The sequence below is a fragment of the Rhipicephalus sanguineus genome, chromosome 1, assembly GCF_013339695.2.
Source record: "Rhipicephalus sanguineus isolate Rsan-2018 chromosome 1, BIME_Rsan_1.4, whole genome shotgun sequence".
NCBI classification, from domain to species: domain Eukaryota; kingdom Metazoa; phylum Arthropoda; class Arachnida; order Ixodida; family Ixodidae; genus Rhipicephalus; species Rhipicephalus sanguineus.
This window is the reverse complement of record NC_051176.1, coordinates 256,670,484-256,696,984: the sequence shown is the minus strand read 5'-3', so window position 1 is coordinate 256,696,984 and position 26,501 is coordinate 256,670,484. Positions and strand designations below refer to the sequence as shown.

The 26,501-nt window shown below is 46.1% G+C and overlaps 1 protein-coding gene across 1 annotated transcript; it reads right to left on the bottom strand.

Moving 5' to 3' along the window:
* Positions 1–2,014: 2,014 nt before the first annotated feature.
* Positions 2,015–23,409, bottom strand: LOC119378549 (testicular acid phosphatase homolog). Its single transcript, XM_037647647.2, has 9 exons — positions 23,213–23,409; positions 15,345–15,440; positions 10,072–10,152; positions 7,732–7,884; positions 7,460–7,555; positions 6,748–6,837; positions 6,340–6,460; positions 4,207–4,289; positions 2,015–2,434 (listed from the first exon to the last, which is right to left on the bottom strand). The coding sequence occupies exons 1-9, from the start codon at positions 23,306–23,308 to the stop codon at positions 2,135–2,137; spliced, it is 1,116 nt and encodes a 371-aa protein (XP_037503575.1). The 5' UTR covers positions 23,309–23,409; the 3' UTR covers positions 2,015–2,134.
* Positions 23,410–26,501: the final 3,092 nt, after the last annotated feature.

The window sequence follows — 26,501 nt, the reverse complement described above, 5'->3', positions numbered from 1 at the left end:
GATGCTGCTTTCGAGCGTTAACGAACCTGTTATTTGTTGTCGTCGGCGGCGGCGGCTTTATAAACTCATTACTCAAAACGATGTGTGAACCTGGCTTCGCAGGAACATTTACTTTATTGATGAGCACTCTTAACTGCCTCTGAACTCACACAGGAGGGATGTTTTTTGAAGAAAAAAAAAACCAACATCTACCAGCCTCACAGCGAGCCGCAGAAGTGCGTTTCTTTCTTCTTTTTCTTTTTTTTTTTTGTGTGTTGCATGTCATATACGGTATAAGCAACGCTTGACGCCTACGGAAAGAACGAAGGGGCGAAACATACCGTAACCAACGAACGAGAAAGCCAACATTACTTCTGAGTTTCAAGTAGTGCTGTGCATATAAGACAACGTGCTGTTGACTTGGCTCTGTCCTCTTGCTGCAGTACCAGTGTTTTACCGTTTTGCTTCCTGCGAGAGTGCCTGCGACGAGTTTTCCACAGACTCGTATCGAGAGCTCGGCGCTGATGCTGTCGCTCGCAGCTCCACGAACCTCGCACCCTCTTCTTGGTGAAGTACGCGCAGCTACGATGTGCGATGCGGCTGCTGGAAACTCGGGAAGCTTGCCGGGCGCGCGAACAAGTGATCGGAGAGTGTCGCGCGCTTCTCCTGCCAGTGCAGAGCATCAGAGCGACCATTTTGTGAGCGTCGTTAGTGCATGGGTGACGAAGAGGAACAGTACCAACTCTGATGCGCAGAAGCCACTGGAACCGATGACGCTGTTAAAGAGCGCCTAAAGAGGAAGTAATCAAGGGCTGCGCTTGTACATGGGACGCATAGTGAGCTTCGGAGCTGGTAACCGACAGGCGCGGACCGTTAGCGCGGGACGATAACAATCTATCGACCGGGTTGTTTACGCCTGCGAAAAGAGGAAAGAGTCTGTCGAGATTTGGGGGCCGACGCTTTCGGCAATGTTTAACGCGTCATTGGAATTCATTAATTGCTGCCCCAAATTATAGGGCTTGAGCACTCGTTAGAGCGGCCACAAGCGCATCTGTCCAGAGCCCAGCGCGAGCGCGTCTCCTATCGAGTCCTGGACGTGGTGCCAGGCACGTCGCCACCCCCCGAAGTGCTCGCACTAATAACATCCCGCTCTGAAGGCTCTGTGTCCCCGAGCTGACGGCGTTCACCGCGGAGGAAGTCCCCGCGATGACAAAGAACAAAAGAAAGGCGAGGTGGTTAATCAGATGAGAGTTTCCGGTTTGCTACCCTGCTCTCGTGTGGGGTAAATAGGAGCTCCAACAAGCCAGTCCAGCTGCAGCTTCAAATCCACGCTACTCGGTTGAATATTTACGTAAAGAATGAGTGTCTAGCTGTATACGTTTTGAGTGAATGTGCAGTAAGGGTTAGGTGCCGGCTTCAATTTTACGAAATCTTGTATGCTTTATATGTTTCTCTCTCCGCACACCCTGAACTTCGAATAAAACGCACCTTCATGCATTCCTGCTCCAAGCAAAAGAAACGTAACTGCGACCGAGCCACTCGCCATGCGAAGCTGGCGCAACTCTTGCTTTAGAGAGTCACCCAAATGGAAAATACGCAGCGTACGTGTAGTATACTCGTAATAGTGTTCTTACTGCTCCTCGTCTGGATTGATGTTTGCACTTGTGAGTTACACAAGTGATCACATAAGTGTACCACGTGCGTCTCTAAAAGAGTAACATTGAAACGCTCGAAGTTGGATATGTAGAGCCGCTTTTACGCAAAGCGGTGTTCGTATCACATAGGCAGATACTGACCAAATGCACAATGTGGCATGGGATGGTTGATGGTCCATCAGCAGTGTGTAAGGTTGGGCGAGTTAGACTATAAATAGAACAAATATAGCATATAAATGCTGTTGCTGACCACATAGATGTTTTAACACGAGCGTGTTGCAGTCTCCCTAATATAGACACCATGCAGTTGGCCGTGTGTATTTTTTAAAAAGTTTATTCTGAAGATGGGGTAAAAGGCACCAAAAATATAGCGCTCTTCTAGTGAAAAAAAATAGCCTTCGCAAAGGCTTTATGGACCTCAGCAACCGGATAGCTGCTTTAATTAATGTAATTCGACCGTGCCACCGACATCAAGGCGGTCTACTATAGTACAATCATCTTCAAGGGAACAGGTTGATGCCGCCGGGTAGCGGTTCGAGGCCGCACTCCTGGCGCCAGTCCTCAACGGCGTAAGGCTTGGCGATTGCCTTAAAGGTTTTCAGGTTGCAGCGGAACCCTTCGCAGCCGGGGATCTCGAGCCTGTAAGGCTTGCGCGTTGTGTCGTTCTTGAAGAGCATCTGGATGTAGAAGTTGCCGTCGGCGTCTTCATGCAGTTCGGTGATGACCGCTGTCGATGACGGCACCGCCAGCTGGTTGAACACTCCGAATGCGGACGTGAATGCGGCGATCAGGACGTCGTGCTGCAAGGCAATGAATGTTGTCAGTAACCGAGTCTGGAAAGGGCGCGAAGATCAAATACGAGGCAGCGTAGCCTAAAAGTGCAACTTAGAAGAACATTGCGCTGCAGCTAAAGGATGACGAAGTATGACATCACAACTTGAGCGAAAGTAATCGCGCCTGATTGAGAACCTTCCTGCGTTATATCGCTCAAAAACTAAGTAACGCGAACGCTCGTGACAACAAGATTGTCAAACATATTTTTGGTACTATATTTTTCATGAATCTGTACTAACACAGAGCAACACTTGGCGAATGATGCGCTCGAGTGCAATCAGATTAACCGCTAAGCAATCACTAAGCAGTCGTTCAAGGACGAAGAGACCGCAATATTTATCGTCGTCTGTCCGTTGTTAACAAGGCGTGTCTCTGTGCAACAAAGCTTTTCTTTTTCGACATAAGTCCGTAGCCTAAGCGCACATTTAAAATATGCCCTCGATAAGCGCTTAACAAGGTAAACAAAGAGGTATCCAAGTTTCGCTCTGATACTGGTTATATTTCAGAGCTAGTGGCTTGAAGCACGCAGGGATGTCTGTGAAATCACCAGCATGACTCGATGGAATACAGTGCGCTTATTAACAGCGCTATTTTTCGTATGTGTTGATTGACAGCGCTACTTCTCTTGTGTTCTCTTCTTTTCTCATATGTTAATATCCAAGTGAAATTTAATTGCCTTTGGCGCGAGTAATATAAGCGCGTAGTCCTACAGTATTTCTAAAAATAGACATTTTTGTTACTGAAACTGTCAAAGCATACTTGCTGCTTTGATTGCCGTAGACAGCCCAAATGTGAACCACTTTTTTCTCAAGTTTCTGAAGTCCGCAATACATTGAAAAAAAAGAATAACATTATGGGGTTTTACGCGGCAAGACGACAATATGATTACGAGGCACGCCATAGCAGGGTACTTTGTATTAACCTCGACAGCCCGGGGTTCCTTAAAGTGCACCTAAATCTATAGGTTCACGCATGTTTTTGCATTTCGTACCCCATCGAAATGCAGGCCGCTACTGTGAGCGCTCATGAGGAGAAGGCTTCTCGTGTTTGATTTCGCCAGCAGCTTGAACTTGCCAGTCTCGTTTCCGGCAAAAGCCACTACGTTGAATCGGGATAACCCACAGAAATGGTCAGTGACATTAAACGACAGATAGCCTGCAGCATATAAGCAGCTACGGCTGTATATTCGCTGTATTTTCTAGCGGAAGCCTCGAAGACGCCGTAAGCCGCCGCGAGTGGTATAACAACGGTATTTGGAGTTGTACTAGCTCCCTCTCTGGTTAATACGCATCTAATTACGTTTGCTAATTCCGTAAATTTGTTTAGCCGTTTTATTGCTACTGGTGCGGAGCCTGTGCCGCAAGAATAGAAGAGAAACTTTAAAGTGCCCCTCACCAGATTTGGGCATCGAAAACAAACAAGAGCGGCGCGTAGATCACTCAGTGGGCGATCGTGTCTACAAAGTATGGACCGGAAAACGGACTACGTTTGAAGCACACGTCCGCGCACCCTACCTTTCGAGGGATCTGCGCTTCGAGCGAGAGTGATTCAGACACACACGCACACGAATGCCCAACGCAACGCGCACTACTGTCAAGTCCAGCGACAGCGGCACACGACTCTGCTTAAGCATCCAATGTGACTACGATACGAATAATCATCCAATGCGAACTTTTACGTATTCCACAGTTTCTCATGCGTGTATATACTGCATAAAGAAAAAGGCGAAAAGACATACCGCAGCGTACATGTACAACTTCACGTTCGAGTTTCCATTTATGACGTCGTCAGAGTGCCGCAGGATTTCTCGGATCATCAGACCTGCACGAGAATTGTTCCAGGGAAGCAAAAATTAAACTGCCGTTATACCTGGTATTCAGCGGTGACTGTACCTAACTATTAAAATTGAGGCTTCGAATGAATGGCACTTCTTTCTCTCTTTTTTTTTCATGACAAGATTCACAACAATAGCTGACAAAAGAACACTCCCTGTCGATTCATTCAGCAGCCTAATTCAGAGAGATTCACTAATTAACCTTTTGTGAGCAACGTTAGGCCGCCATTAGCTGATTAAACGTTGGTAACTAACAACGACCTCATAGCTTTCGGCTTTTTGAAAACCCAAAAGACTTAATAAGAACAACGTGGCACGATGATTTGCGACTCATCTTCAGCGCAGAATCGAAAGCGTCGAGCTTCGGGATAACGATGCGTGGTGGCGTCACATGACGGCGTGACGGAACAGGTGACGTTACATAGCATGACGGTCGGAGCGCCGAGCCTACCTACTCGAAGCCTATATTGAAAGTTGAGCTAGTCGGCATGGATTCGTTGTCGCTATAAGCAGACGCAAGAGAAGCGTTTATACGGAGCACAAGGGACAACCCCTATCTAGTCCCTCTTGCTCCGTGCATACCGTGCTTCCTTGCACTTATACAGACAACAATAGTATCTATGCGAGACTATCTCGGATGGCGGTCCACGGTTAGCTTTGTGTCTGTCATCTGAAAAAGAATGATAAAGGAACGAATATACGTCGGCGCTGGCCGGACAGCAGATTTAAATGGGTGTGTGCATCGAGGTCCCTTTGTCGGTGTTTCTTTCTCTTTTTTTTTCACCAATGGCACTTAGTTGCCGCCACGTGTTCTTGCCGTAGCTCGTGTCGTGGGATTTGCAATCATCCTTTAATTGGGAGACGAGCGCAAGAGAAGAGAAACATAGCATCTGGCTAGCGCTATCAGAAAGGGCAGAATGCCAGTCCACTGTAGAAAAAGAGAAGTATATAGAAAAACAATAGCGGGTGAAGAATGAGAGAGATATCACAGCGCGATTTCAATCAGGTATCTTGTTTCGTTTTAAAAGCCGATTTTTAATGAGTTCGTCATTACCTACAAACGCCCGAATCGCACTGGCTGCCAGTCACTGATAAATACGTAGTTAATTAACAAATCTTAGATTAGGCTCCCAAATTACACGACAAGACGTTTTCTTGTTGTTCGCCCCTGTGACGGATTTCGTCATTCAAAAAGTGGCATTTCGTCTCGATTCCCCTAACCTTAACATTCATATAGAGTCGCCGCAGGAACACACGCTACACTGAAATTTTGGACATTCGCAATACGCAAATGAGGACAAGATATAAAAGCGATTGTTACGCTGAGTTGAAAGTCTTGTAATTAAATCACATGCAAGTACCTATACCATAATTTCATCCAAAGTGAACTACCATTGCAGGCCTATATTCTTGGCCATGTGCACCTATGAACAGGGTCGACCGCATTTAGGAGGAACAACCGGTTAGCGTCCAAGCCGGTATAGCTACAAGATTTCCTCTACCACTCGAGGAGACTGTACTTTATATGGACGCGCAGTCATTATTTCGATGAATATGAAAGAGTAGTTTTCTGCAACGGGATGCCACTAAGTCACGCCAAGGTCGCATCCCCGGCAGAAGCGATTTAGCTGTAACAGTTAATTGGTTCGAAGACATGCCAACATCGCAAAAAGACTGCGAAATGACGTGACGAGAACAATGAGACAGAACGTACGCGCTTTCCTGTCTCCCTCACATGATTCCGCGTCTTATACACCACCACCAAGCACAAGGCAACTAACCCAGCAACAAGTTGTGTAATGCAGGTATACATTTCACGGTTAGCCACTAGTGTTTCACCTGGCATCGTTTCTCAGTAGCATTCATACTCGAATGTTTTTGTAGCCTTTGCGTTGCCATAGCTTATTCGGTTCATACGTTAAGGCAAATCATTGGTTTCTTCTCGAACTGACTGAAGCAGCACGCGTGGAATGATATGGCATACGGGACCACTGAAATAAGCAAGTGCTTTGAAGAAAAGGCAGCTAAGAATCTTACCAGCTCGCAGTCTATTATGCAGAGTGCTGTTGTAATTCAGTATGGTCGTGTATTTCGCTACCCTAGTCATGTTGCCCCAAAGTGGCAGCGCCCAGTCTGGAATCTTGAAGTTGCGACTCCTCTGTGCGAAGAGAACATAAGATGAACATTAATGCCAGCTTAAGGGACACAGAATAAGGTGAATGTTGTATTTGCTAGCACATCCCGAAATGGAAGCATATATATATATATATATATATATATATATATATATATATATATAATATATATATATATATATATATATATATATATATATATATATATATATATATATATATATATTGGTAACACGTGGTAACAAATATCAGCCCCCATGTTTGCATGAATTAAAAAAAAAAAACGTGCTCAGTGTAGTACTTGACGTACCTCGATTGTCAGAGTGTCCAGCAGATCCCGCACGCTGACCCAGTCCGTCATTTTCTTGCCAGAGAGCTGCTGCAACGTCCTCATCAAGTTCTGCAACAAGAATACCATTCGTGAGGTCAGTTTTCATGGAGGATGAGCAAAACTGCCTCCGTCGTGTAGCGCAAGCGTGGCTCCGCCAGAGACTGTTTTGTAAAGATTAGAAAGCCTGGATTTTAAAAAATGAAAGGAGTATGAGAGACAGAGAAGGTAACCATAATAAATGCATGATCGTTTACCTTTCGATACAGGAAAGAGGATAACTTATTTATTGGTCTCTTTAGAAGTTTTCATGCTGAGATGCATACTACACTACTCAAAACGACGTGAACTAGAGCTGATGTCAATGACCGGTAACACACAGCTAGCAAGACTGGAAGCATTACCGCATTTAAAACTGTGTGATTTGGTAAGAACAATGAATATATTCTTGACTTCCTCACAAACAAAATGCGTAATGGAATTATTTGAATTACTTGCCGGCCTGTGCCTCAAAATCAGTGAGAAGGAAAGAAGCTGTACTGTTTAACCGAAAGACGACCTCCTAGCAAATTATACAAGCGTTTATAAAAGAAGCCTGCTATGCGTGTCGTGTATTCCTTGTGACCTCTTTTAACCCTAAATCAAAATGAACCGCACGTTGAGCGAAGAGAGAAGACCAAAACTTCGAACTCACCGCATTGCTCTTCAGCACCTCAGCGCCTTCCGGTGACTCACGGATTCGGTCCAGCTCCTCGTCATCGGCGGGGCATATTGCATCTTCGTACAGCATCTGTAAAGTGCGTCCGTGAATGGTGGTCTCGAATTGGCGCTTCTTGGCGTTTTCGCTCAGAAAGGCTAAATTTTCGCCCGAAAGTCTTCCAAAGTTTGTCGATTGCAGTGAGTCCGTCATCGAAGGACTCGTTCACACATCACACATAATGCAATACGATAGAAACGTAAACTCACGCCATCCAAGTCAACGGGCATTGTTTGTATGGGTACAGGTTGCCAGTCAACTTCGCTGTTCCAAACTTTCTTGTCCCGCGGTGGATAGAGGCCGTACAGGTTGGTCTGGATGCTCTCCAGGCACCGCTCTCGGCCAGAGCTTCTTGCTCGCATCTGACGATGATGAACTAGAGTTAGTACATCGTTCACTAACCCACGACACCCGCCCTATGTCGAGTTAATGCACCTTTGAATACCTACAAGTACAGATACTACGGGTGGGGGCACAGATGTTGAGAACCACCTCGGTGTGTTTAGCTCACGCAACCATCATGTTCACTAATGACCATTAGGCTCCAACGTATGTCACAGTTGGCAACCTAACAGCCCACATTTGACACCTCTCTCGAATTCCCCATCGATAACTATACTGCAGCGCTGCCATTGCAGGGACATTAAAATGGTTTGTAACTGGGCTAGTTGGTGAACTTGCATGTTGAGTGGTTGCAGCGAAAAATTAGACGCGCGGACAGCACTGTCTTCGTGTTTCTTTCCTTCGTCCGTGCGTCTAACTTTTCGCTGCAACGACTCAACAAGAGGCAATAAGCTGCATTTTTTCAGGAGTTGTCGCAAATCATCAAAGACCGCTTTTGCAGTCATGTGGTCCCTGCCACAGCCACAAGTACGCCTCAAGATATCTCAAATTGCGAAATAGACTACTCATTCGACAATGGTCCTTCAAATTATGAAAATGAACGTGGTTAATATACAGAGTATTTCGTTTTTTAGACGATGCAGAGTTTTTGTAAAAATCCTGTGACAGTCAGGCCCCTATCGTTCTCGCACGTGAAGTCTCCGTCGAGGCGGCAGTACTTTGCCGCATGCTAAAGGGACATGAAGTAACTCACAAAAGCTCGCTAACTAACGTTTTAATTATTGACTTTAGCGCAGTTCTTTATATTATGAACACGGAAGTTGTAGTCCATGACAATTTATAGCGAACCCATTTCTTTGTAAATCACGAAAGTTGCGCGTAATTTGAGATATTCATCAACCAATTTTCAATGGCCATATCAAAACTTACGCCGCCCGGCGCGCAGGAAACGCGGTCACTCTGTTACGTCTGCTACGCGGTCACTCTGAGTAATATGACCGAGTTGTCTATATTTATTTTTATTATTTAGTTTATAACGTACCACCGAATAGCTAGATCCAAACCTTCTTGCGCTAAATATGTACCTGAACTGTATATAGTCGGCTGCAGCCTAAGAACAAATACAAGCTTCACGCCAGAAAGCGTCGAAGGTGCTGCTGAAGTTTCTGCCAGCGACCCGCCTCGTTGAACGACTATGACACTCCTGAGTGTGTGTGTTTCTACTCACCTCCCTCCCTATCTCATTCTTATTTTCCTTTTTAGATGCGAAGTATCTTATGGCGGAGTTCAATCCGGTGGTGGTGGTGGTGGTGGTGCGCGGCGTGACCACCCTTACTGCGCATGCGCATACCCTCTCCGCTCACCTCCCCTCGCCCTCTCCACTTTCCCTCTCCCCCTCCCCTCTCCACTTCCCCTCCCCTTTCCACTCTTCTTCTGAAACGCGGGCTAGACATGCCGAAATTCTCTCCTGCGCAACGCCGCGATGAGCACCAGCGCATGCGCGTCCCCTCCCCCCCCCCTCTCTCGTCTCCTACGCTGCCCCCCTCTCGCACGCCTGCCGACTGCGTTAAGACAAGACGCGCGTAGCGTTCCTCTTCGCGTTCCACGACGCGAGGTCGGTAGCATGCCCAAAGAACGCCAGCGGAACGCGATCGTGCAAGTGCTCCGGCTTCGCATCGCCTCATGGTCCCCTTTAGCGGGAAATGGTGTAATTTTTATGTCTCCCCTTACCCCTTCCCCAGAGCAGGGTAGCAAACGGGATATTTATTTTCCGGTTAACTTTCCTGCCTTTCCCAATTACATTTCTCCCTCGTTTTCTCTCTCACCACCCATAGGCATCACTGTCCCACCCAAAATTCGTTCACCAAAAAGGAACACTCTGCGCCAGTAACGAAAGGGCATGTAAGTCCCCCGAAGAAACTATAGCACAGCAGAAAATCCCCCCCCCCTCTTTTTTTAACAACTAAAAAAAGCGAACTGATTTGGTGATTCGTTTCAGCTACAGAAACGACGTCATTTAATTCTTGGTGGAGCTCGCGTGAAACGCTATCGCGCTAGAGATGTTTTTATTAACAAGATTTACACAAAAGCAAGGTAGTTTAAAGATTATGATTGCTCGCGCATTAGTTTCGCCCGGTTAAGATTCCCGTTTTGCGCAACAGAAATATTTTATTAAAAAAAAGCTGTACAAAATAAAAAAAACTTACTTCATTGGGATCGTACGTCAAAAAGTCTTCGTACTTTGTCCTCAGATATTTTCCCAAGTTGTACTGGTCGTTCTTGCCTTTCTGAAAAAGAAAATGATATGGCCTTACATCTCGCGCTTCAGACTTCTTTGGCGATTTTCCCCCTACCTCAGTGTTCTCTTGTAGGCATACCTTTAATAACGTGCATTTCCTAACTTTCCAGCTTCGCGCCTAGCACTGTTCGATAGACAAGAAATGTATTTGTCCACTGTTCTAAATGAAACGAGCGGGATATACTACTGCAAAACTGTACGCTACTGATCAGCCTTGCTTAAAACACTGGCAATGGCACGGCGACATCCAAGGCGTACATTCACAACATATTTCTTACGCAAGTGCCATCCGCGGCTGAACAAGACACTTGGGAATTGCAAACCTCTCGCGCTAAAATAATTGCCTTACTTCGTGGTTAACTATAGGCGTCACAGCGATCGACATTATAAAATGTGCTAGTGCAGTGTCGCTACGAGACAGTGCAGACAAACTGTGCTGATTTCTAGGGTTAAAGTTACAGCGCAAACACACAAGACGTCCCACAAAGAAAAGACACGACGCAAGCGCTGCGGATTTTACGTCATTCGATAAGCGCACCTACAACAGACGCTAGCGACGCTAGTGACATGCTGTCTGTTTGGTTACAAAACGACAGTCCGAATGGACACACCCTCACGCCTGCCCTCAATGGACTTGGACGCAGATAGAAGAGGCGGCGTTCTGACTTTCGCTGCCGGCGTGAGCGTCGTGCTAGCAAATTCAGCTGTGCGGGTGCGCGCAAGTTACTTAAGTAAATTATGATACAGTGGTCTGAGCAAAGCAGTCTGAAAAGGACCACTTAAATCTCTTTATTAACGAGACGATCGCCGCGACGACGGCGGACGACACTTACGTAAGAGACGCTTTCGGAAATACAGACCTTGTTTTACATAGTTTCAACCGCACATTACCACAGCTCACCGGCACCGAGAAATAACAAACGAAAGTGTTCGCGCAATATTATGATGTTTATTACCGTGCAAGAGACTTCGACACCTCACGTTCCGTGTACACATTTCGCAACCAGCTAGCGCTAACTGGCCTGGGTGAACATAAATCTATAAGCTCCAGAGCTGCGCTCATCAGATCGGCGAAACGAACGGCAGCACGTGGGGCATTAAGAGCTTGTGCTCCATGCGCGGGGATTGCGTAATCAAAACTTTACACCGCTAATGACAAATCAATGGGCTTGGATGCGCCTGCCACTTTCTAGACGACGCTGGGGTTTTTTTGTTTTTTTTTTTTCGCAGTTCTATGTGTTAACAGTGAAGTTATCCGCTTCAAATATAACTTTTACGCGATAATCGTCCTCAAATTATTTTGGTTCGCTACTTCTGCGCGGACAAAAACTTCCCGAACTGCACCTGATAGCAAGTACGACACAACGTTCACGGAACGTTTGCAGGAGCTGCCCGCTCCCCGAAGATGCCTCGATGGTTGAGCGAGGATTCAGAGCTATTTCTGGCCGATTTCGTGAGCATATATATTCTCGACAAAGTTGTTAAAGCTTAGCCTATTGCCGGCCATACGTGTTCAGGAATCACGCCATAATGTGGCCCGAGGGATCGAACGTCGATCATTCATGAATGAGTAGTCCTACAGAGTCCAGCCGATATGCAATTATACGAGCGGACAAACACTCGCCAAGTATTTCCGTCGATCACGTCAACCGAAGGATGAGCGGCTTGCCGTTGTTTGATGCCAGGAAATGCAATTGACGCAATCGAACGGCTGAACGGCTGAAGCACGCCGGAGGAAAGCCCGCCTGCCAAATTCCGCAGCAGCCGGTCGACGACTCCCATACACACGCGGTCCCACGTGCAACAGCGACGCCGAAGGAGCGACAGCGAGGGGCGCGGTAGGCGTCGTGTGACACGCGATAATGGCCGCGGGGTATAGTTAATGGGTGCGTGAAAAATCGCGCCACTCCGCACGCCTCGGCCTTCGCTTGAAATATAATGCTGTAAAATTTAAGTAGAGCCACGGCAGAACAACTGTGGCGAGTGATTTATGCCTCCCGTCGCCAAACGTGCATCACGGCGTATTTGCTCGTTCTTTGGTGTCTTTTTTTATCTCTCTCTCCTTCTCTATGATAACACCATTGAAGTAAGTCGAAGGAGGAGGGACAGGGGGAGAGATTAAAGTGAAATTGTGCACGCAGGCAGAAACGGACAAAATTGTCTCCGAGAGGGGCACAGGAGGGGACGCCGACAACCGCTCACCGAGGGGCATTTATCACTGTTTTTTTTTTTTCATTTTTTTTTTAGTGTTGGATACTGCTATTGGATCTCTGCTGCTGCATCAAGTACGTAATGCGAACTCTTGAGTCGCTGACCGCCTCGCTGCGGTGCCTTGATTACTTTTGCTGCGTGACAGGGGAGAGCGGAATTCTTAGAGCCCACCGCATGCTAATCACGCTCTCCTTCTTTATCCAACAAACGGGATTTTTTTCTTTTGTTTATAAACACTCGCTTCTACTGGTAACGCATTCGAAATTAGTGCTTCGAATGTCTTTTGAGACGCACGTTTTCCCCTTTCTCCTCATTTTTTTTTCTCCGCGCCCTGATTTCATGGTTTGGGGAGTGTGTACGAAGACAGGTGATCACCTGGGCGTGCTACAATATTTGTTCCTATAATAAATGGTGGAAGTGCACGCAGCAATATATATATATATATATATATATATATATATATATATATATATATATATATATATATATATATATATATATATATATATATATATATATATATATATATATATATATATATGAAAACAATGAAGTGCTAACAAAGGACCCGGAAGTAAAAGTTCAAAAAAATCAAGCACGTAGGAAAAATTGTTCTGTAAAGGACTGACGTTTCGTCCGCGGGACCGGCCTTCGTCGGAGTGATGCGAACATGCGACGGTAACGCAATATAAAATGCGCAGTAACGTATCATAGCGCTGTTAATGGCTGACAAGCGGTTGTTAAAAGCACGTGGGGAAACAGTGCGCGTGATAGGACAAGAAAAAACGAGAGTACACGCGTGCGCACTTGCGCAAGACAAAACGAATAAAAGAGTAAAAAATGATTAACAATGAGTAAAAAATGATGAAGCCACATAACGTGTGTGTCACCGGCACAAACATCAATAGCACGTCATAGGTACAACTGCGAGCAAGTTATCGATAAACATAAACGCGGGTGTAACATCTTGTCATAATCCGACAAAGCTCAAACAGGGAACTAATCTATCTGCGTGAAAGCATAGCGGAAATAATAGCGGGGGTAGTCAAGAGTGTTTAGGAAACTAAATGGGTAAAAATGAAAGTTTGCCAGCGCTTTCATTCATACCACATGTGACGGCTTTAAACTTATAGATTAAATACGATTCTCGAAGCTCTCTTTCGTGGTGGGAACGGAAACCAGATTGAAGGATTGTATAGCTGTAATATTATCAAATGAGTGGCCCGGAATGTGCACGTGTTTTGATAGCGGAAGGTTAGGAATGGTGGCAGCATGACACTTGTGGTTGTTGAACCGATATCTGAAGGGCGTTTCGGTTTGTCCAATGTACTGTAATTTGCAGACGGAACATTCGAGCAAATCGATGCAATTGTAAGTGTCACACGTAAAATTTCCTTTAATTTTATAGAATAAATCAGAAGCAGTGCTTTTAGCAATGTGTGACGTCGTCGTATGCGCGCAAACCTTGCATCGTGGTTTTTTGCAAGGTCGACAACCGACGTTATCGGGAACCCTTGTTTTAGATGAAGTTAGGATGTCATGCAGATTGCGAGACCGTCTCAAGACTACCCGAGGTGGCAATGGAAAGATTACTTTAAGATGAGCACTCTGCGCTAGTATGTTGAAATGTATTTTGAGAATTGAGGAAACGTTTGGCACCGATGCTGAGTGTGTTAGAACTAGATTACTTTGTGCCTGAACGGATAGTTGCTTTTTAGCGCTGAACAAATCCTTGCGATTCAGCGCATTGGCTCTTTTGACGGCATCCTCAACAATGCGGGGTGGGTATTCCTGCTGGATCAAAGATTCGCGGAGTAGTACGCAGTTTGCATAAAAGTCTGACTGCTCGGAGCAAATTCTCTTAAAGCCCGAGTTTTATGTTTATCGATAACTTGTTCGCTGTTGTACCTATGACGTGCTATTGATGTTTGTGCCGGTGACACACACGTTATGTGGCTTCATCATTTTTTACTCATTGTTAATCATTTTTTACTCTTTTATTCGTTTTGTCTTGCGCAAGTGCGCACGCGTGTACTCTCGTTTTTTCTTGTCCTATCACGCGCACTGTTTCCCCACGTGCTTTTAACAACCGCTTGTCAGCCATTAACAGCGCTATGATACGTTACTGCGCATTTTATATTGCGTTACCGTCGCATGTTCGCATCACTCCGACGAAGGCCGGTCCCGCGGACGAAACGTCAGTCCTTTACAGAACAATTTTTCCTACGTGCTTGATTTTTTTGAACTATATATATATATATATATATATATATATATATATATATAAGAAAAAGAAGGTGGCTTTCCCCTGGCTTTCGTCATCTTAGGCGAATGCATGAGGGAACCTTGAGTTTCTTTTTCTTTGCTTTGTTTTATCGAAAGGTAAGTAAACGGCTTAACTGACGTTAGTTCAGTTGGTTCTGTGATGGAAATGATGTCAGTCAGTTTTTCGTGGCGCCCGGCATAGAACACTTTCGTGCTAAGAAACCAGGGGCGTAGGCAGAAATATTTTTCGGGGGTGGGGGGCACCTCCTTGATTTGAAGTGGAGGCCGGGCAAGCAGATGTGGTCAAGTGCCATTTTGGGCTCTGTATGCCATAGCAAAAAAAAAAAAAAATCAGGGGGGGGGGGGGGGCACGGGCCCGGTGTACCCCCCCCCTCTTCCTGGCTACGCCCCTGTAAGAAACATATATAATTCAAAACATCTTCCAAGGTTCAAACGCTTTCACTTGTGAGAACATCGAAAGGCTGCTCTCTTCTATTGACATACGAATTTCGGGCACTTAGTCATGACTTCAGCAGAGTACTATGCTCAGCGCGTTGACGCGTAGCGAATTGACGTAATATGGCGCGCATGAGCTCGATTAGTCGTAGCCTCCCTGCGGTGTTATATCACTGTTTTAGAACCATCAAAACACTGAATAGCACCACGCCTCAAGGAAATGAATTGTCAAGCTATATATATACTCACGTGGGTTATGTGACCAAGGCCTTCTGGAAAATCACTGGGCGAGTTTGGATCATTGGGATACAACGATGTTGGTGTGCGGTCTCCATGGCGAAACATCTGCAAAAGACAAACCGGTGACATTTCACGCAGGCTGAGTAAATCTAGAGGGGTATACTCGTCAGAGAACGTAAGCCGTTTCGATTAACTGCGCCGGGAGCTGCTAAACGGTCCGTGTATGGCACAATCATATCAGAAGCTAAGCGCGGATATGGTAAGGAAAACGTAGAGATCGCTCCTTTCGGCATCGCCCGTACATGACGGTTAATCCCATTCATTAGCAGGAGCTGTAGTTTCCGAGTTGTATTTATCACGTATTCACATCCCAATTGCACGTATGCAGATTTCAAGTGAAGGAAAGCATAAATAAGTGCTTCACTTGGTGTTCGCCTTTATTTTTTCACTCGAATTTATTCTGGCGTAACGCTACACCCTTTGTCGAGAGCATATATGCAAACTGTAAAGCGCTCATCGCCGAATCTGGCTCCCAACAATGTGGTGAGGCTCGTGCTTATTCGCAATGCTGTGCAAATATGCACGCCTATCCAAACGAAAAGATCAGAGGGTGCTTCGTTGCGACCTTCCAGGGCTTCGGTGTGCCAGGAATGCCCGCACAAGCCGCGGTAAATATTCAAGCGAGATCGCTGGGGACGCTATACGCAAGCCGCCGGGTGGGAGAACCTGTGACCAAGTCTGTACATGTTGCACGGCGTGAACCGTGCCTAAAGTAGCCTCTCCGACTAAGAGGAAGCAACGCCTGCCGCTTGACTGGAGCTAAAGGCTCTGCGGATTGATGCTAAATTAACTGCATGTTCGCATATGCGCATGTAGTACGCGTTTTCTATAACGGCAATAAAGGGTGCGCGCTATGAAAATCGCATTATTGCTGCCCCATATGTGTCAGGCATAGTATCGGTGCTCGGAACAAGTCACATTCATTCTCATCTACGTGTCCCTTACTTCATTTACAGAAACGGTGGGTGGGTGGCCAATCTGAATTGTAAAGAAAATCCGGCGATTCGGACATGCGGTTCGCGGGGCGGTTCGAGGAACGCGCCGCCCCTTGGACGGGCGCGCGCGAAAGCTCTGTACGCCGATCGCGAGACGCGACACAGCGCCCCCAAATACAGCTCCAAAGACGGCATTCTTTTCAGCGAGCAGTGCGCGTGATGAACGACCTGCTTGGCCGCTGAATACTTGCGCGCGAGCGCCGCTCGTATTTCAACACGTATTTCACGCACCGCCGCCGCTGCCGCTCGGGCGTCCAGCGCGCGCGCGCTGACGTGCTTTCTACAGGCGCTGCCGCTTCGGCCGAGGCGCGAAATGGGCGGCGGATACGAGACGCTTCTGCCGAAGGGTGTGCTTCGACACCGACGGCCGATAGAGCGGCGCGATCGCCGTCTACCCTTTCACGCCGGCGGCGTCGAGTCGGTTGACCGTAAGTTATACACGTCACAGTTGTCGACTCCGCGGCTCTCTGTGGTCAGGGCCATAAATAGTTCGAAAACTGTGCAGTGGCCACGCAAGCGGCGATTAAAGGACTTGGAATTGTATTGGCGCTTTTCATTAAGCTATAAAACAGAAATGAAGAACCAGGACGTGAATAAGAAAAGCAATTGAAAACGCGACTGTTTTTTTTTTTTTTAATTCTCACAAGCGGATGTGTTTTCACGATTAAAATTAACCGCGACGCTGCTTCCCATTATCTTACACGTTCCGAAACGCAGCCATTATGAAGTTTCATGCTTTCACGTTATTTTGAGAAAAAAAATGGAGTATTGGGGGCGAGGAGTTACGGAGTCGTCATCTACCGGAAGTGCCTCGCGCGCTTGTGTATAGTATATGAGGAATAACGTGGAGCGCTCCTCATTGGTTAAGACTGGCGACTCTCAAGAGAAACATCTCACGGGAACCATTTTGGGCATTTGTGTAAGTACTCCCGAAATGAGTGGCGTCTTTTTCTGTCAAAATAATCTTGTGCAAAAGGAAAGCATGATATTGTTTACAGGCACTGTCTGTTTAAAAAATACAAACAGCGAGCGCACATTGCACGCGGTCCCCGAACCCCGAGCCGGCTTCTTGGGTGAAGTGTAGGCCATCACTGAGAGCAATCTATGGGACATATATTGTTCTTACAGTGGGCTGTCTGTGTGATTAAATAGAGCATAACAGAACGAAGCATCAATGCAGCTAAAATAAACGCTTCCGTCTTTTCATCTCACAAGAATAGGCTTAGGGATCCTCTGCAACTTTTTATCGTGAACACAGTAATAGAGTGAAAACTAGTATTGTACTTGTCTGCTATGGTTTCTAGCTCTCTTAGATCATTCGCTCTATTTGTAAAGCAATTCGTAATATCGGAATTTAAATTGCGAAATGGTCCTTGCAGGAACTCAAACATTGCTTTACGTGAAACTATAGTGACGAAGATCTGTCAGCGTATTCCGAGGTTCGTGATCTTTGCGGAAGCAAAGTGTCATGCTTACACTTATCATGTGCCTAAGCATAATAATAATAATAATAATAATAATAATAATAATAATAATAATAATAATAATAATAATAATAATAATAATTGCTGGGGTTTTACGTCTGAAAACCGCAATATGATTATGAGGGAGGCCGTAGTTGAGGACTCCGGAAATTTCGACCACCTGTGGTTCTTTAACGTGCACCTAAATCTAAACACAATCTAAACACACGGGCCTCTAACGTTTCTTCCCCATCAAAATGCGGCCGCCTTGGCCCGGTTCGATCCCGCGACATTGGGCTCAGCCGTCGAGTGTGCCAAAGGATTACATCCATGCCAAATTCATTGAATACCACTGGCAAATGCTCTCTTGAAAGTAAGTCATATTACACCACTTCGCCACGTTTAACCGCGAAAACTAAGGCGGTATTGTTTCCACCTCGAAGCAACACTGCTGAAATCGCGCTAATGAAGCTAAATTACATATATGTAGAGCTATATACACTGTCATTAACCGGACAATGGGAATGTCCTTTGGAAAACACATGGCATGGGTGGACCACGTAAACCATGTGATTCTACTTGACTCTCAAAAACGAGTGGTACTGTACGCAACATTTCTTTCGGTTGCCCTAAATCCGCCAACATGCTTTTTACAACGCACATTTTTTTACCACTTATAAATTACGGATTGCTCAATTCGGGAGGAATCACCTATCGAAATATTAACACGCTCTCTCTATTGCGATAGTGGGGGCTTTGCGTAATATCTAAAGCGCCATAACATTTTCACACCATTGCAATTTTTATAAAACGCAGTATTATGCGAAACGAAGGAAGAGAACTTTGAGTGCTCGTTTTGTTTTGTTTGACACAACTTTAATCAAAACCAGCAGATAATGAAGCCAAGAGAGGTATAGGGGGCGTTAATTGTAGTGTTTTAATTGTATTGTAGTAAGTGTGATATAGATGTGAACAAAGTAAAGTGGACGAAAAAGCTTTCCGCCGGCGCGTACCGAACCTGGTCAGGGTCCGAAGGCAGTTTCCGAAGGTTGCAGGTTCGTTCCTCCGTCCACTTTACTTTCTTCCGATCTATATCGCAATTACTACAATACAATTAAAACACTACAGTTAACGTCCCCTATACCTTCCCTGCATTCCTTATCTGCTCGTTTTCATTAACGGTATCATGCTAGTGTGATGTACACTCATGATTTGTGCCATAAATACAAACTTGGGCTAGGTTATATTAATATTAAGTCGCTAGAATCACGGTCCGAACTAAAATCTAACAAATTATACTACACGCAAACATGAAGACTGTCGAGTGAAAAAATTAAAGCCGGTTCCACGGCTGTGAAATCCGAGTAAACGGGGGAGCTGGTAAGCAAGCGCCACCATCTGGAGAACGCAGACTTTCTTTATTCATCTTATTCTTTCTTTCATCTTTGTTTGTTTCTTTCTTTACCTCTATCTAAATTGCCCTCTCTCCTCCTTTCCCTCCTTCTAACCCTCGCATCACTCCTCCTCACCACTCTTTCCCACCCCTTGCTATGCCATATTGTACATGGCTATGCCATGGTTCACCCTCCCACCTCCTCCTTTTCATTCTCCTCACCCTGACATCGGTATTCTTCAACCCCACGTCCCTTTCTCATTTCTTCGCTAGACTATAAAAAAATGTGCAAGGCTATGCGAGGCTTTACCCTCCCCCTCCGCACATTCACATCACTCCTCCCAAGCCCTTGCTGTACTATAGCATGCATGGCTATGCTTGCTAGGAGCACATACCCGCTTTCTGCCGCGCACACCCTCCGAGTTTTCTGAAACGACGGCCGGCACAACTTCTAGCTTAAACAGCTTCGCTGCTAAAAAAAATGTGATTTTAGCTATGAAAAAAAAAATTCTACAGTTTTTCAGCTACCGGTTAAGAGCGAAGAGTCTTCTCTTTTTTTTATGCAAAAGAAGTTTCATTGCGTTATTTACGAAATGCATTGCTGGAAAGGACACTATTTACATAAACTTATTCTTGCTTATACTGACCTTACAATTGTTTTATTAGTTAATGCATACGAAGTGCTGTCTGTGTGTAGTAAAATAGAAGCTTGGGCGAGTTGGTTTTGGTTCATGACGGCGTTTAGCACAGCGCTCTATTTCTACTTTACCCTATAGATGCTCCCGCGCTGTGCTGTAGGCCATCCTGTGTATACTATATTTTCGTGTGCAATGCGCATGTGTGTCTTTGTCGCAGTGTATGGCATGCAAAGTGCGCCGTGGAACTTTGTTCTGCTGATGCTGTTAGTGTGACAGTGTCGTCGCGTGCCTGCAGCATGGCCAAGTGCTCTCGGACTGTTTGCGCAGCTGTTTCATTGGTCTCCCGCAACACTGTTGCTAGTTATAGGGATTGAGGTTAGGTCCGCTATAACAGTGCGTGTGTCGGCGAGCGAGAGACCTAGAACCGTGCGGGCAGATGGCAGGAGCAGAATAATCTTTTCATTATATATATATATATATATATGTGTGTGTGTGTGTGTGTGTGTGTGTGTGTGTAAACGCTTGCACATTCCTAATTTGTATAGGCATCATGATTATGAAACGGCGCAACGAAACGACACGCAACACTGACGATGAAGAAGACACGAAGACAGGTGCCGGACTCTCAACTAACGTTTATTCACTTCGACACACTTTTTTATGCCCACACGTGGTCAAACACAGCATGAAAAACACGAAGCAAACAAAATATATCAAATATTCCTATTCAAATACAATGTTTTTAATAGGCATATTTGATATCCTTTGTTTCCTTCGTGTTTTTCATGCTGTACGTGACCACGTGTGGGTATAAAAAAAGGTGTGTCGAGGTGAATAAAGATTAGCTGAGAGTCCGGCAGCTGTCTTCGTGTCTTCTTCATCGTCAGTGTTGCGTGTCTTTTTGTTGCGCCGTTTCATAATCATGAACTCTTACCAACTCGCCCAACTATCAGTGCTGCTAATTTGTAGAGGCATGTTCAGTATTTGTGCCCGTAATGGAGGTGAGAGTATGTATTGAAGGAATAGTGACACCACGTCACGAAACGCGCGCGCAATCGCTGGAATGCTCGCGTAACTGCGTAAAACTACGGTGCGCGAATCCTTAAAGCTGTGAGTTCAAGATTGACGTTAGATCTATGGCATGAAATGGCGCTAAACCTGCCGTGGTAGCATAGCAGCTCGCTATGGCGTTGCGCTGATGAGCTCGCAGTCACGATTTGGATCCTAGCCAATCACATTTTAATGGAGCTGAACTGCGAAAATGCTCACATATTTTAAGACGCGCGTTAACTCTGCGTGATCAAAATTATCCCGGAGCACCCCCCCCCCCCCGGCCCCTCTACGGAGTTCCCTGAGAATGATATTGTGGTTTTGGAATCGTTATGTCCCAGGTTTTTCTTTTAGTTGGTGCTAAATAAGTCATGCACTTGTTTTTACTTGGAAATAAAAACAAATTAGTTCCAGTGGTTTGTGTTCTTTGGGCTAAATATTGACAAAATAGAAACTAGGAACACACACGTATACAAGCTTAACCCCACGCGGGTATACTCATGCCTTCGCAACGACGTAGCTTTAGATCAATAGAGACAACTATACATATGATTACACTACCAGCGTACTTCACCTTGAGTAGCACATAAAATTATTTGAAATTATAATTCTGGCACAATACGAGTCGTAACGACCACTAATTATGAGCCACGCCGCGATGTGGGACTCCGGGTTAATGTTCGACCACCTGGGGTTCGCCGTGAACCGAACGTGCGTTTTTGCCTTCGCACCTATAAGAATGCGGCCGCCGTGGCCTCGGCAAACGCAGAGCCGTAACCACTGGTCTACCGTAGCGGTTCCCAGGGAAAGCAGTACTAATCGCGCCATTGCAATTGTTTTTGCCACAGTCAAGCACTCAGAGGTTCCGGCGTTCGTGATGCCAGACGAAGGCCATAGAAGGGAAAATGAAGTGGGTCCGCGCCATGCCAGCCCCGCAGGTCCGTGTACCATCCGTTATTGGTGCGTGATAATAACTGATGGAGCACGTCGAAGCAGCGAGGTAGCTTTGAGTGCAGAAACGAGGCGTGTAGGTTAACAACAGATTTAAAACTTACAGTGGTTTCGCATAGACTAACTACTTATGAACAGTAATTAGTGAAAGAAAACATGGAAGTTAACAGTACGAATAAAAGGATAATGATTTTCAAGTCACCTTTCACGCGCGTTTCTCAAGTCCAGATTTCCACAGATAGCGCTAGTGAAATGACAGGCGTTAATTGCTACATATTGACTAATTTTAATTAATCGCTCTGGGCTAACGAACCACGAAGCCAACAATCCCATCCGCACCCCTTGTTCTTGATCACATTTCCAGCGGGGTGAGAATCTGAAGTGACGTTGATAGTATCTGGGTTGCCGGCCGGGAGTGCTGTATTACTAAATATTTTTGTTTAGTTGCGGTGATTCCTTTACAAAAGGCAAGGAACTAAATTGCTCAGCTGTGTTTCCACTCACCAACTGCAACCTTCTTCGTTATTTTATGCGTAATTCAGCACCCTTAACAGATGGTTTGTTAACTTTCAAAAGTATAATACACTTGTGCATGGAATAGTACTAAATCAGAAATGTGCGCCGTAAAATCAAAGCCAATTTTGCCGCATGTCGAAATCATTTCTTTTTTGGGTGGCAAGGGCGAGATCGTATAAAGGACACGCAGTTTTGTAGCTTAAGAACAGCAACGGACAAGAGAACGTGCACATGCAGCCCTCTCGTCCACGTAAACGTACAAAGCGCAGCAATAATCGAAACGCTTATTTTCTTTTCATAGATAAAAAACCAGAGATAGAAAAATGTGATTGACATAAACTTTCCCCAGCCGCATTGCACCTCGCAAAACACTACTAAAAGTATGCGCGAGAAGCGCGCACTACATGATCACGGTAACATAACACACCCGCTTGTGATAAATAGTGGCGAATCAGTTCGTTCATGTTATTTTCCCTGCTGCCAGCTGTCTTCAACACCAACACGGCATGCAGTGCAACTAGCTTCATACTGTCGACAGTGAGACACCTGCCTGCCAAGCTCTAAACGGCAAGTTGTGAAGCTAAAGGTCCACTTATGTGAGTTATTCGTAACGAAACGGGCGGTACAGTCCCCGCGCGCAACAGTTGCGGCGGCGGGCTACTTGCGAACGCACCAGGCTACACATTTGCATCGGAGAGAGAAAATTGGCCACGAGGGGAGACAAAAAGTGCCGCACCGCCGAGCGACCGCATGCATTGAGAAGAAGAAGAAGAAAAGAAGATTAACGGGCTGGCGTTGATCGGTTACTCACGACGTGTAGCTGGCGTAAGGTGCTCGCCTCGCCGCACTGGTGTATGCTGCGCGCGGCGGCGCCGGCCGCGAAAACCAGGAGACACGCAAGCTTCATGGTTAGAGGCAGCAACGGGGAAAGCTCTAAGCGGCGGGCCACGCGGTCTCTGTTTTTGAAGGACTGGCACTCAAGGACAGCGCAGCGCGAGCTTACGGCCGCCGGCGCGCGTGCACAAGTGGCCGGCCCCCGCTTGACCAATCAGCGCGGTCAGGTTCCGCGGACCGCCCGCTGGTTGGCACCGCACCGCCGGGTTCTGATATCGTCCGGCACGTCAGAGGTCTCCTGCACGGTCGCAACCCTGTAACGCCGTTGTGTCCGAAGCGCGACTAGCAAAAGAAACAAGGTGTGAAACCCAAGAAGCCACTGCGTCTGCCCGAACCATAAAGAAGGTCAAGCCAAGACGTCCCCGTATCTTGTTCTCCGACGTGTTTGTGGCGATTCTCGGGATCACGGTAGTGGAGCAGTGCTCGACGTCTGAGCTATGCTGACATATAGCGAACGTAGGCTGAACGATGAACGCAGCTTTTTTTTTTTTTCTGTAGTCTGATTATGGCAGTCGCCGACCGTAACATAGCACGTGCATACTGGTACATGCTTCCCAGCCAGCTGTGTTGCCCACCAGTGAGCTGCGTTGTAGCAAAACGCTTCAGTTGCTGTTGCAAAAGCACTGTGCGGTCTATTTTCTCCAGCTTTTCGATCCTCGCTGCAGCATCCCAAGCTTGGGATGCCCGAAACAACCCATGGTGCAACAGAAGACAATGCCTCCATTTCCCTCATTCTTTCTCTTCCTTTCACTTTTTCTTTACTTCTTTTAGTGGGAACGTGTTTCATGAAAAATTGCCAAAGCAATTAGGTGTTATTCCTCTCATGCGTGGCTGATAGAGGCTTCTGACGAAGCTTCGTAGCGAAGCTGGCGTGCGAACGTTGTTAATTTACCAGAGAAGTGGCGACAAGAGCAGGAACGTCACATGTTGTGGCGAACATAACGCTTTATCACATAAGGAGAGCAGGAGAAAAGAACCACAAGTTATATCATGCACTCGGTTATATGCCTTTCTCACTGCTAGGGAGGTCCCTAGATCCCTAGACGGAGAGGGGGTCGCTAGCCGCGGGCAACTGTGCACAATAAGATCCAACAATGCGCCAGAGTTCGACTGCCGGCGTGATGAAGCCAGGTGTCTGCGGTGAACACGAGCCGTTTTCTCGAAGATGCAGACGCTGTCGCAGAGGCCATGGCAAGGTGCATCAGCAAAGACGACACCGTCGGAATTGAACCTCGCAGCGAGGTGCAAAGTTCACGCTCGGCCACCCCACTGTTCGAAGAGGAAACTCGAGCTGCAGCGGCGTCCGTCAGACGCACGTACATTTGGAAGGTGAGTCACGACACTCAGTAGATTGCTGCAAACAGATACGAGTTAACCAGGTCACGTGTCCTGGAAAAGACACACGCGACAGGGACACTATAGACCGAACGGAGAACAGACAGAATGCGCGCAAGTCGTGTCTTTTCTGTTCATCCTGTAGTGTTCCCAATGTGTCGCGCTGCGTGAATAAATAATGAATCATCACCGACTGTGCTACTTCTCAGTGCTTCTGTTATAAATTCTCTTATTTAGCTGCAGACAAGTGATCTTCCGTCTTAGCTCACCACAGTTTTACAAATGACGGCAGCGTCGATGACCCAGCAGCTGGAGTTAAGTATTTCTCGCTTAATGCATTTATAATAGCGAGTTTTAGAAATAGCTCGCCCAAGCATCTTTGCGTTACCCAAAATGCAACGCACTGCTTGGGTTCTTTTGTACTCCTTTCGCATTCTTTTGTGCACCGGTTTGCGATCTTCTGTATGCATGGCGGTTGACGTCAAACATTCGGTATGCAGTAGCATGCGCCAGCCATTTTAAAACCACTTTGCAGGAAGGCCTAAACATTGTGGGCGAATTCGTAAAGGAAATAGGAATGAAACTGTCTTACGCTAAGAGGGCTGCGCTACTTTTCAACATAAAACATTTAAAAGACTTTCAGCTGTGTCTTGACGGATAACTTCTGACCATAGTAAAACAACACACATTTCTTGGTATCGCACTCGACAGACAACTCTTGGAACTGCCATATAAAAACCCTTGAAGAACAAGTAAACGCAAGAATTACTGTTCTTCTACGTGTTGCAGGCACAACATGGAGTGGGTCAGTGTCGTCGCTAATGACAGTGCATAATTCGCTGATAAAACAAAAGATCGTATATCCTTCACCACTTCTGCATGGGCTCTCCCGTTCTTCGGAGGAGCAGCTTCAGCGATTAATAGCCATGGGCCTCAGAATATGCTTAGGAGTTCCTCGTGCAACCTCGAGCGCCTCAGTAATTGCCGTGGCACGACACTCCCCGTTTCCTGTGATGAGGGCAGTCGAATGCTGTCGACACTACTTCCGTGTTTTAGTATATCACAAAACCATCCACTAGCTGTGGCACCCACTGAGAGAAACAGAGCTTGCATCAATACCGTCGTTGAGGAGTCCGAAAAACTTCTACCAAGGCGTGAATATTGGAGCTCCGATGTGTCTTATCTAACATGCCGACTTCTAGCCCCTACTATTGAACTTTCTACAGAAGGAATCATTCGCAAGCTAGAAATGTTATGCTAGCAGCTCAACAAATGGCCTTATACCAGATATACATCGGTATCCTGGTTATATTCATGCATGCACAGACGGTTAATGTCAGACTAATTCATCTACGGCCGTGATTCTGGAATGGAAGCAAATCAAGACATTTAAATTGTCTTACACGACATCGTCAACTGCAGCAGAATTATTTGCAGTATTGGGTATGTTATAATGCATTCATTCATTAACAGAAGCAAATAAATGGGTAATGTTCTGTAATTCACAGGCAGTTTTATCGTCACTTAATTTTGACATCAATACGAAAAATTCGGCTTTAATTTACGAAGCAATGAAGAAACTTACAAAAGCAAGCGAGCAAAACCACACAATACTATCCCAGTGAATACCTGGCCACTGCAACGGCCCTGCAAATGTGACTGCAGATGAAGCAGCCAGACAAGCACATAGGAAAAATTTTACCTCATGACTACCTATAACACAGGGTGAATTACGGCACATACTACGACAGATATCAGCCCGTGATTGCAGAGCGACATGGTTCGATGGAAATTCAAGATCTTTAGACATATTTCACATTGATCCTTCTCATGAATGCCGGATTCCTTTAACGTTAAATAGAAGCACAGCT